The sequence below is a fragment of the Lolium rigidum genome, chromosome 3 (assembly GCF_022539505.1).
Source record: "Lolium rigidum isolate FL_2022 chromosome 3, APGP_CSIRO_Lrig_0.1, whole genome shotgun sequence".
NCBI classification, from domain to species: domain Eukaryota; kingdom Viridiplantae; phylum Streptophyta; class Magnoliopsida; order Poales; family Poaceae; genus Lolium; species Lolium rigidum.
This window is the reverse complement of record NC_061510.1, coordinates 159,413,622-159,426,496: the sequence shown is the minus strand read 5'-3', so window position 1 is coordinate 159,426,496 and position 12,875 is coordinate 159,413,622. Positions and strand designations below refer to the sequence as shown.

The 12,875-nt window shown below is 48.2% G+C and overlaps 1 protein-coding gene across 1 annotated transcript; it reads left to right on the top strand.

The window, feature by feature from the left end:
• Window positions 1–454: 454 nt before the first annotated feature.
• LOC124695742 (copper-transporting ATPase PAA1, chloroplastic-like) lies at window positions 455–12,614 on the top strand. Its single transcript, XM_047228561.1, has 4 exons — window positions 455–718; window positions 816–869; window positions 12,285–12,438; window positions 12,595–12,614. The coding sequence occupies exons 1-4, from the start codon at window positions 455–457 to the stop codon at window positions 12,612–12,614; spliced, it is 492 nt and encodes a 163-aa protein (XP_047084517.1).
• Window positions 12,615–12,875: the final 261 nt, after the last annotated feature.

Here is a 12,875-nt window from a genome sequence, read left to right as displayed (position 1 = left end):
AAAAAGAAAAGGTGCAAAAGTATTTTCTTGTTATTGTTGGCTTTTTGAGAAATCAGTAGGAACTCTGTATTCATGAAGAAAGCAATTTGTTACACGGAATGGTTGGTACTCCCGATTCCCGAAACAGATACAACGCGACAAGCCCGTCATTGTCTACTGTTTTCAAAAGCTTTGGATTGCAAAAACCTCTTATGCCAATTCAAAAGTACTCTACATGCATTATTCAAAAGTACACGTGGTGAGCAACTAAAGAATTGTTATACAAAAAAAGTACTCTACATGCATTATGCGATGCGCGAGAGGGACATGAACACGTGAGCAACGAGTAGGGCGTGGCATCTTGTTTGCAAGCAAGACTCCAAGAAAATGATATCGTGTGGATATGAAAAGCAGGCAGCAGTGGGCACGACGGTAGCTAGGACGTTGGCAAGAAACTCTCTACCGGCCTATCGCAATGCAGCCAGCGGTGATTACGGGGCCACTCCTCGCCCTCGCCGCGGCCAGGCGCCTGCTCTTCGTGCCGCCTCTCCACGGCTTCGCGTCCATCACCATCCCCTCGTCCATCGGCGGCGGAGGCGGGGGCAACGGCGGCTTCTTTGGAGGAAGCGGCGGCGGAGGAGGAGACTCTGATGCCGGCGCTGCTGCTGCGGCGGCAGCCGCCGCTGCACTCGGTGAGACTGGGACGGCGGAAGACGACGTCATCCTGCTCCACGTCGGGGTACGTAATGCTTAATTCCACCTGCTTTGCTTGTGCTTGTACAAGATACTGATCAAAGTGATCAGACGCTGTTATCTTCTCTTGGTATGCATTGCAGGGGATGTCGTGCGGCGGGTGCGCCTCCAAGGTGAAACGGATTCTCGAGAGCCAGGTTCGTCGGTTTAGCCAGAAAGCTTATAAACGTCTTTGATTCCTTTTAGTAACTTTTTTTCTTCAATCTAGTTTCGCTTTGGTTTCACGAAAAAAAGTATGGTAGATTCTAAGTGTATCACTTGCGCGTTGAAAAGATGAGGAAGTTGTGAACGAGACAGAATAGTGATTCTGCTGCACAATGAATCGATTAATAAAACAGATTAGCAAGCACCACATTATGTCCAGTTGAGTTGCTGGTTGATGTGGTGCTGACATCTATTCTTTGTTTGTACAGTTTAAAAAGTAAATCTGGTCTAATTTGTCCAAAGAATCAAATCTGCTTCAAAGCGGCACAAGGCCACATGCCACATACATCTGGTTCAAATTTGAATTTACTCTAGTCCCGGTAAAGTATCACATGCCACTAGTGGAAAACTGCTCTTTTGCACCGGTTCAAAAGGCCCATATGCACCGGATGGCCAACCGGTGCAAACCATCCGGTGCAAAAGGCCCCCCCCTTTTGCACCGGTTCGGTTACAAACCGGTGCTAAAGGGGGCACCACGTGGCCGTCCGTGGAGAGTCCGGTGGGGGACTTTGCACCGGTTCGTAATACGAACCGGTGCAAAAGGGTTGTGCCGCGGCAGGGTTTTGGTGCCATTCCCTGCCGCGGTAGACTTCGCCGCGGCGGAGAATTGCACTAAAACGCTGCCGCGGCAGCACTCGCCGCGGCAGGAATTTTCACTAAACGCTGCCGCGAAACACGGTATAATATTAATGCAAACAATTCAAATATATATATAGGAAACCATTGTATTACATATATCGATCAAAGTGACACACGTTCATGCATATATATATATGTCTACATCAACTTTGATATTGGCGGTTGTTCACATAGTGTTCTCCATCTGGAGCTATGACTTGCTCAAGTAAGAACCCCGCCAGTTCTTCTTGAATTGCTCGTACACGCTCTGTTGCTAGAAGACCGTCCCGCAACCGTTGGATCTAATAATTTGAAGAAGCTACGGTGGTCAATATATATATGTGTGTGTATGTGAATGAAACACAAGGTGATAAAATAAAGCCATGAATGTTGTTTAATTACTTACATCCCGTTGTTCCAAAATGTCCCTCACATGATGGGTATTCACGCGGATGAACTCGCAAACGTAGAACCCGCATAAATTATTCCCGTCCTCTTGCCTCAAGCACTTTACGAGAACAAAGTTTAATCAAAATAATATATATATAATCAAGGATGATAATAATTGTATTGAAACTAGAATCAAAGAGATGCGCGGCCTAGCCATTAGTACTTACCGGTACATGTTTTATTCGAAGTTCTTTATTCTTTAAACCCGGAGCTTTGTTGGTGAACCGTTTCCAAGCCTTGTGGAGGATATCGGCCATGTCCCCCCACGCCTCAAGGGGTTTACTCTTCGAGTCCATGACTTCTACTATCCCGGTGCTCGGGTTCAATGACTAGCAGGATATAGTGAAACCTGCGGACACACACATATATATATGCATAACTCATCAATTACACTTAACACATGGAGTAAGCGAAAAAGATTTAATGTGTGAAGAGAGTAACACTCACGCGAAGTTGTAAGGAAATAGTATTGCCCTTTTGTATGAGTTTTTCCTTAAGACATGTACCAAGTTATTCTCCGTGTCCTTGGGAGAGTTGTCGACGGTATACCCATTCACGGTATATGGGTCAACGAACCCAAGATCATAGATTTGCCCCTTGCGGCATTCGCGAATCTTCATTCCGCATAATACGGTGAGAGTATGGTTATATGCATGCAATAATGGACGAGCCGCGGTAGAGACTTAATTACATAAATAATACTTACGTGACGGTATGCACTCAGCGAGAGATTTGTCGAGGGCGTCTTGGTTGAATAACTGAAATAATTCACAAAATTCGATGTTCATCACGTCGGTTCGCCCGTAGTGCTCATCTCTTATTGCCACCATGATCCGGTTCCGGCCGTCCTTACATGCATCCAAGTACCAATTATGTAGTCTTCGCAGCTGTGTTGATAGATTAGGCAACTCCGCAGCTCGACAAGAGGTTCCCCGTATGTGTAATGGTATGCTAATTGGACATCGTCCGTGTCCATGAATTCGATGCGGCTTAAGTACTCGGGAATACTCATACCGGCCGCATCCGCCTCATCTTTGTATAGTTTTACCATCGTTGGATCAAGGCACGCTAGGACATCGGGATACACTTGGAGCGGGGGCACGAGTTTTTCCGGGCTCCAAGTCGGGGAACCGGTTTCCCATCTACCTTACTTTTTTCCCACCGCTCTCTTGCTAACACATTTGACTTGCGAATAGACCGGTCATAGTTCGATGAAAGACTTGGCTCGAGGTTGATGAAGGTTCTTCGGCAGTTTCAACTTCTTTTCCGGAGATATAGCTGGCTCCGGCTCAAGCCGGGGCTTTTTAAGTTTCAACATTTGTTGCTTGTGCTGTTCAGCTACGATCTTGGCATTTTCCTCAACTGTATAGTCATAAGGTCTCTTGGGAGCAACCTTAGGCACTCTTGGAAGGGGCTCTTGTTTGCGTCTCGGTGATTTGTTACGACTCAGCTGTGTCGTAGCGGTCCGGCTAATTTTCCTCTTATACTTGGGCGGCGGAGAAGGCTCACGCGGCGGCGGAGATGGCTCACGCGCCGACGGGGAAGGCTCACGCGGCGGCGGAGATGGCTCACGCGCCGGCGGGGAAGGCTCACGCGCCGGCGGGGAAGGCTCACGCACCGGAGACGGCCGCATCGGTGGAGAATGCCGGCTCGGTGGAGACCTTGTTGGCGCCTTCCAACCCGGAATCACAATGAATTCCTTTCGCCATAGAACCGTAGTGTTCTTGGCCTCTCCCGGCTCTAGCAAATCCCCTTCACCGGCAGGGTGGTCAAGCCTCGGCGGCCCATACCCATCCATAACTTGATCCACCCCGAGCAACAGCGTATCCAGGTGGAACCGGCTTGAAGTGATATCTTTGATCGAGTACCGGCGGTAAGACATAGCCAATCGCCGCCTTGAGCGTTAAGTAGCCCATCGTTTGGAAATGTAGCTCACAAGGTGTCGACTCGTGATAAAGTCCACGGGGTAGAGATCGAAGGCATCTGCGGATCCACAGGGGAGGGAGGAGCCATCTGCGGATCCACATCCGCATCATCACCGAGCAGCTCCGTGGAAGCCACGCCGCTCTTCCGCCGAGATCCCCGGCCGGTAGCATCGAATGCAACTTCTTCTATCCGCGGATTAGGTTGAGGTTGGGTGATCGTGACCGAGCCTCGACATTATCATCCTCACTTGCTCCTCTAGCTTAGCAACGCGTTCTTGAACCACATCCTTTTGCCTCCGACGGCTTCTATCGGGATATTTCTTCGTTTCTGCAGGAAACCCAATACACCACGGCTTGCCACCTGGTATGGTTCGTGTTCGTCCCGGGTGTTCGGGATTCCCAAGGGCGCGTGTGAGCTGGTCCTTCTCTCTTTCGGACGGAACTTCCCCTCTTCAACTTCCTTTGCAACATTTCTAAAGGCTTCGATGGGAAGTGGGTTTTCCCGATGTCTTTGTGTATATATGCAGAACCCTTGTGCGTCCAACGTGCCCCCATGCGCGTAAAACCAATCCCTTGACCGCTGGTTCCATTTCCGTACCTCTGGCCGGATCCCGTTCTTAATTAGGTCCTTCTCCCATTTCTCCCACTTAGGTCTCGCCAGCCTTGTAGCCTCCTCGCCCCATGGTATGGAAGTACATCTTATTAGCAGCATTTTTCTTGTTGGTGTCCGACCTTGTCTTTGCCCTCTCCGATGTCTTGTACTTCACAAATGCCTCCCGAGTGGTCTTTTATCTTCTCATAGGGGCCCTTGAAATCTGAGTCTTCTTTTTCTTGACAAAGGAGTTGTCCAATTTCTTCTTGTAGTCGTTGAACTGCGTTGCCATCTTCTTAAGAGCCCACTTCTTGACTCTTCGTTGTATGCTATTCAGCTCGGGATCCTCGTGGTCCGGCCTTTTATTATCACTATCGAGTCGACTGGCTCCGGAAATGTGAAATTTACCATGAGTTTCCTAAACATCAGATTTTTGGATCTCGTATCGACGTAAGTAACTCCTTCGTCCGCCTTTGCAGTGTTTCTTCCATTCTTGAGTGGTGATCGGGATGGTGTCCCTAACAATAACTCCGCATTGACTTACAAACTTTTTTGCGTGATCCTTGGGAGAAATCGGTTCGCCGTCTATAGCGATTTCCGTGATGATGCACCTTTCATGCTCTTCCATCTTTCCGTCGCGCCTCGTTTAGTTCTCGCGTAGAGTGTGTTGATTGGGAGGTCTAAAAGAAGAAACAACGTTAATATATGTATATGCACATATCTCGTAGGCTTGGTTAATTAATATATATACCTCGACGTGGTGAGCTTCTCCCTCGCAGCCGTCACCTTCTCCCTCACCGGAGTCGTCTCCACGGTGGTCTTGCTCATCTTCCTCATCTGAGCCGTCTCCTCGGGTTCGCTCGTCTCCCTCGCCGGATTGGTTTAGGTAAAGAGAGGTGATATCGTCATCATCACGGATAATATCCTCGACGAGGTATTCTTGTTCTAGGTCTCTTTCCATAGTTTCGCAAAGACTTAAAAGTTATTCTAATGCTATAAACACAACGAAGCAAGATTCGCAAAGACTTACAAGTTTCTACATAAACAAATAGTCTAACTAAAAATTACACCGAAAACTTCGAAAAAATTACATAAACAAATCTATTAGTAAACATAAACAAATCTATTAGTAAACGTAAAAAATCTAAATTTTTCTAAAGTTAACTACTAAATTTTCTAAATTTAACTACTAAGTTTTTCTAAATTTAACTAATAAATTTTCTAAAATTTTCTAAAGTTAACTACTAAGTTAACTATTAAGTTTTTCTAAATTTTCTAAATTTTCTAATTTTTCTAAAGTTAACTACTAAGTTAACTACTAAATTTTCTAAATTTGCTAAATTTAACTACTAAATTTTCTAAATTTTTCTAAAGTTAACTACTAAGTTTTTCTAAATTTAACTACTAAAATTTCTAATTAATTAAAACAAAAAACAAAAAAGGGGAATTTAGAAGGGGCGGTCGGCAGAGGGCTCACCTCCGCGGTGGCGCGGGCGGCGGCCGTCGGCGGCGGCACGGGCGGGCTAGGCGCGGGCGGAGGCGGTCGGCGGCGGCACGAGGCGAGCGAGCGCGCGGCGGAGGCGGTCGGCGGCGGCACGGGCGGGTGAGGCCGGCGGAGGCGGAGGCGGTGGCACGGGCGGAGGCGGTCGGCGGCGGCAGACGGGCGGAGGCGGTCGGAGGCGGTCGCGTGGAGGAGGCCGGCGCGCGCGGCCGAGCGAGGCGCGGGCGGCGGCGGCGGTCAGCGGAGCGAGCACGCGGGGACGGCGCGCGCGGAGAGGAGAGCGACGGCGCGGGCTGCGGCGGCGCAGAGGAGAGCGGTGGCATGCGCTGCGGCGCGCGGGTGGCGGCGCGCGCGGGCGCGGTAGGCGGCCGGACGGCGGCGCAGCTCGAAAATCGGGCAGCCTGCCGGCGTATTTTTGCTCCTCGCGCGAATGAAATTGGGGAAGAAGGTGGGCGCGCGCGGCAGTTTAGTAGTCGAGGCCTTTTGCACCGGTTCGTGGCTGGAACCGGTGCAAAAGGACCGGTGCAAAAGGTCCATTTTTTCGCTGCATTTTGAATCTTTCCCGCCACGACGCCCCGTGTGATAGGTTCCCGCCACGACACCGCGCGTGATAGGTTCCCGCCACGCGATGACGCCGCGCGGGATATGTTCCCGCCACGATGCCGCGCGGGATATGTTCCCGCCACAACGCCGCGCGGGATTTTTTCCCGCCAAGACGCCGCGCGGGAAATTTTCCCGCCACGACGCGCAGCGCGGAGATTTCCCGCCTAAACACCCTTTATAAATAGTACGCCCCCGTCTCTCCCATTTCACTCATCACCAAACCCTAGCCCATTGCACAATGCCCCCAAAGCCTCACCCGCCGCCGGTGGAAGTGGACCCGCAGCTCGCGGAGATAGAGGAGTGGGAGGAGCCGCTGCGGCAAGAGGCGGCAACCGGGAGGGCAGCAGGCGGATGAGGTGGACCCGCAGCTCGCGAGAGATAGAGGAGTGGGAGGAGGCGGCGCTAGCGGCTACCATAGAAGCATTTGAGAGGCAGAGTCTCCAGGAGCTGCATAAGCGGCCGCGTGTGACGGATCTGGATAGTGAGGAGATGCATAAGCGTCGTCGTGAGGAGGAGCTGCGGCGAGGAGGCGGCAGCCGTGGAGGGCAGCAGCGGATGCGCGGAAGAACTAGTAGAAGTTGTTATTTTAGTTTAAATTTAGTTAATGTTCAATTTCAATAAAGCAGTGTTGTCGTTGTTTTAGTTTAAGTTTAGTTAACGTATCTTGTTAAATTTCAATAAGATTAGTTTATATACCCCTTTTATCCCGGTTAATGGCTGGAACCGGTGCTAAAGACAGGGTTGATTAGTTTATATACCCCTTTTATCCCGGTTACTGGCTGGAACCGGTGATAAAGATGGTGGATTAGTTTATATATCCTTTTATCTCGGTTCCTGGCCGGAACCGGTGCTAAAGATGGGGGGGCTAAATCTGGGGGAGGCTTATCTGTTATTTGCCTTATCTGGGGTGGTTTCATCTGGGGGGAGGGGATTATCTGGAGGCACACACCGCTATATATAGCCCCCTCCGGGGAGAGTAGAGAGAACAAAGAGAGAAGATGCAACGACCAAGAAGGAAAGAGCCTCTCCGGCTGAAGTTTCTCGAAGATGTCTTAGATGGCTGGCCGTCTTAGACATCTTCGGAACTTCGCCCGAGAACTCTTCCCGCAAGCTGCTAGTATACACCCAACAAACGAGTATCTCGGGGTAAGGAGGGAGAGCATAGAGAGCTTCCGGGAGCCGGTATATAACCCGACGACGGCGACCTCGAAGGAAAGAGCCTCTCGGCGGAGTTTCTCGAAGATGTCTTAGATGGACGGCCGTCTTAGACATCTTCGGAAGCTCCGCCCGAGTAACTCTTCCCGCAAGTCCCGCTCGGAAGGCTGCTAGTATACACCCAACAACCGAGTAGGTGAGGATAAATTTCCAAACATGTGTATCTAGGAAAATAATAAACTTGGATAATCGCATTTAGTTCAAACGACCAATGTTACCGATACATATCACAACAAATACTTCACAATATGAGCTCAAGGTACGGGATAATAATTAATACATTATGATCGCTTCGACCGTAACCATGGAGTATCTTCAGCATTTAACGCGATGGTTGGATCAATGTTCACTTTGAAGGGCGGAATTTCAGCAAACTTATTATAATCTTCGACATGTCCGTCTTGTCCTCGACTCCCACGATGGTTCTTTTCCCTGAAAGAACTATGTGACGCTTTGGCTCATCGGATGAGCTCGTTTCCTTATGTTTTCTTTTCTTCGGTCTAGAGGACATGTCCTTCACATAGAAAACTCTGAGCCACATCATTGGCTAGGATGAATGGTTCATCTCGTAACCAAGATTGTTGAGATCCACTGTTGTCATTCCGTACAACTGGTCTACCTTTACCCCTTTTCCATCCAGCTTGAACCATTTGCACCGAAATAAAGGGACCTTAAAAGAAGGTCCATAGTCAAGTTCCCATATCTCCTCTATGTAACCATAATATGTGTCCTTTTTGCCACTTCGCTAGTGTTTGTTGCATCAATGCGGACACCAACGTTTTGGTTGGTGCTCTTTTATCTTGGGCGAACGTGTAGAAGGTATTTCCATTTATCTCGTACCCCGGAAAGTCACTATAGTCGAAGATGGTGACCCAACCAACATGTACAACTGATCTACAATATTGTTGTTATTAATGAGATGTTCACGGAGCCAACCGCCGAATGTCCGCATATGTTTATACGTAATCCGAGTCTTCGGACTGCCCTGGATATACTGAGCGCACAATATTCTTGTGATCGCGTGATATACGGGGCCACCAAGGTGGAACTTTGTAGAACGTGTAGTGTGCTTGAGTGAAAGAAATGTCGTCCCTACATATCATTGATTTCCTTCCTAGCGTGCCTTTTCCACTTAGTCGCCCCTCATGTCGCGATTCGAGAACACCAATCGACTTAAGGTCGGGAATGAAGTCAACACGGAACTCGATGACCTCCTCTCGTTCCATAGCCCTTGGAGATGCTTCCTTCGGCCTAGCACGGTTATGAACATATTTCTTTAAGACCCCCATGAACCTCTCGAAGGGGAACATATTGTGTAGAAAGACAGGACCGAGGATGGCAATCTCTTCGACAAGGTGAACCAGGAGATGTGTCATAATATTGAAGAAATATGGTGGAAACACCAACTCAAAGCTAACAAGACATTGCACCACATCCTTCTATAACCTTGGAAGACTAGCTGGATCGACTACCTTCTGAGATATCGCATTAAGGAATGCACATAGCTTCACAATGGGTATTCGAACATTTTCCGACGAAGCCCCTCGGTGCAACCGGAAGCAACTGCGTCATAATAATGTGGCGATCATGCGACTTCGTGTTCTGGAATGTTTTCTTCTCCATATTTATAATTCCCTTTATATTGGAGGAGAAGCCGGACGGGACCTTGATACTCGTAAAGGACTTCAAAAAAGATATCCTTCTCTCGCTTTGGTAAGAGCGTAGGCCGGCGGGACTTAAGCGACTCCTGTATCCTTGTAATCCTCGTTCTTGCTTGTCTTTTGGGACTTTCATACGATACTCGGTCCTCCCGTGCTTACGGTGTATCTTTTGTCTTCCCATACACGCCTAAGAAACCTAGCAGGGTTCACGCAAAGATTCTTTGTCACGTGCATCACGTCGATTGAAGAGCGGACCTCTAGGACTTTCCAATAGGGTAGATCCCAAAATATAGATTTTTCTTCCACATGGGTGCGTGTCCGGTAACGTCGTCATTCGGAATGCAGTTGACCGCCGGGACCCTTTCCAAAGATTACTTTTAGGTCCTTGACCATATCAAGTAAAGCATCACCGGTACGGAGTTCGAGCTTCACTCGGCGATCCGCCTCACCTCCGAAATGATTGCCTTTCTTTCTGACGGGGTGCCTCTTTGGAAGAAATCGACGATGCCCAGTGTACACAACCTTCTTACATTTATGCAAATAGGCACCTTCGGTCTCATCTAAACGAGTGCGTGCATGCATTGTATCCCTTGTTTGTCACGTCCCGAAAGGTTACTAAGAGCAGGCCAATCATTGATGGTCACGAAAAGCAACGCTCGTAGGTTAAATGACTCCTGTTTGTACTCATCCCATGCATGTACACCTGGTTTGCTCCACAACTGTAAGAGTTCTTCAAATAATGGCTCGTAGGTACACATCAATGTCGTTGCTCGGGTTGCTTTGGGCCTTGGATGAGCACCGGCATCATAATGAACTTCCGCTTCATGCACAACCAAGGCGGAAGGTTATAGATACATAGAGTTACAGTGCCAAGTGCTATGGCTGCAGCTCTGCTCCCCAAAAGGATTCATTCCATCCGTACTTAGGCCAAACCTTAAGTTCCTCGCGTCATCCGCAAAATCCGGGAACTCTCTATCGATTGTCCTCCACTGCGACCCATCAGCGGGGTGTCTCGAAGCATCTCGTCTTTCTTACGGTCTTCTTTGTGCCATCGCAACAACCTCGGCATGCTCTTTATTTACGAACAGTACGTTTCAACCGTGGTATTATAGGAGCATACCACATAACCTTGGCAGAACCCTCTTCCTAGGGGGCTCGCCCTCAACATCACCAGGGTCATCTCGCTCGATCTTATACCGAAGTGCGATGCATACCGGACATTTTTCCAAATTTTCATACTCGGCGCGGTAGAGGATGCGATCATTAATGCATGCATGTATCTTCAGCACCTCTAATCCTAGAGGGCGAGAGAACCTTCTTTGCTTCGTACGTGCATCGTCGGGCAATTCGTTATTCTTTGGAAACCTCCTCTTCATTATTTTCGGTAACTTCTCAAATGGCTTGTCACATATACCAGCTTCTCGCCTTCCATTGCGGCAACTCCGAGGTGGCACCGAGCTTTGTGTTGCCATCTTCGCAATTTGGGTATAACTTCTTTTTGTGATCATCTAACATGCCCTTTAACTTTCGCTTCTCGTTTTCTCGTTTCGCATCTCTGTGTGCATCGGCGATGGCCCGACGAAGATCATCATTAACGGGCTCATCCGATGCCTCTTCATCTTGATCACCTCCTCCTCGCATCTTCATCTTCATCTTCATCATGCCCTCGTTGCGTATCACCGTAGTTAGGGTACATATCATCATCCTCTTCTTCTTCTTCGTCGTCTTCCATCATAACCCCTCTTTCTCCATGCTTGGTCCAACAATTATGGCTGGGCATGAAACCTTTCCAAAGCAGGTGTGAGTGAATGACTTGCCATTCAGGGTATTGCTTCAAGTTATGGCAATCAACACATGGACAACACATAAAACCATCCGCCTGTGGGTTTTCCTGAGCCACACGGATAAATTCTTCCAGTCCCGATCTGAACTCGGGTAGACGTCGGTCAACGTACATCCATTGCCGCCGGTTCATCTACATCAAATAATTAATTAAGTTTATCAATAAACATTTACAAAACATCATAATATTTATATATAGTGGAAATTAGCACCGTACAAATGAAAGGGTTAAGTTGTTGCTTAAACCTTGATCGAGGAGGAAAGAAAGAGGAGAAAGCTTAAGTGTCGCTCCGGCACCTCATCTCATTTTTGTTGGGTGTAAAATCAAGCGGCATCACTCTCTCACACATTTCATCGAGCACCTTATGTGCATGCCAAAGAGAAGCAACTTAGCACTCAACACACACACCTTCTCCTAGCAAAAATGAAGTGAGTGGGCTGTTTGGCCGGGTAGCTGAGCTGAAATAGGGCTGGGGACCTTTAGCACCGGTTCGTGTTACGAACCGGTGCAAATGGTCTATCTTGCACCGGTTCGTAACACGAACCGGTGCTAAAGGTTCCTCGGCTGACACGTGCCTGGCGACGAACCTTTTGCACCGGTTTGTGTTACGAACCGGTGCAAAAGATAGATCATTTGCACCGGTTTGTAACACGAACCGGTGCAAAAGGTCCCTCAGCCGGCTGCTCCCCACGAACCGGTGCTAATGACCCCTTTTAGCACCGGTTCGTGCCAAATCCGGTGCAAATGACATCTGGGGCAAAAAACCAAAGCCCTTGTTTCTACTAGTGTGCTCTGGATGCAGCGACTGTAAATATTTCATCACTTGCATGTTTGCTACTGAACGCTTGTTTGCGCGTGCCTAGTTACTTAACGCTTCTTACCCTTTATTCTCTAATTAACATGACTGCCCAATTCAAATTTGTGTTACCAACTTTTGCAGCCTGAGGTTGCTTCTGCCACGGTGGACTTTGACAAGGCAACTGCGGCCGTGTGGACAAGGCCTGAAGCCAAGCAAACGGAAGACTGGCAGAAGCAACTGGGACAGAAACTTGCACTTCACCTAAGCAACTGTGGATTCCAATCTCATCTGCATGGTAAGAGACTCTGATCTTACCTTTCAAAGTCTCAATCCAATTGAACAGAACAGTGCATGACTAAATTTCACACAGACTGATCTGGTGTCATAAGTAATAATGCTCCCCCTGCCAACACAAAATATGGCCTTCTCTTAAACCATTTTTCTCTTGCAGATGAAGCTGGAGACGAATAAAAGTTGATCCAGCCTCAGCAGTGGGTACCATTAAGTTCTTGCTAATCAGAGGGTCCTTAAAAGCAGTAACTAGTCTTGCAAAGATTATATGTGCGGCTAGATCAAAATACGCCTTGTTTGAGAGTTCTGGAGTTATGCTTGTATCCCACCTACGACAGCTATCAGGGACTCAGAGCATATTCCAGTCATTTACACTGAAATAGAGAAACGAATAAAAACACTAAAATAGAGAAACTGAAATTCCATTTTGGAATTATTTCA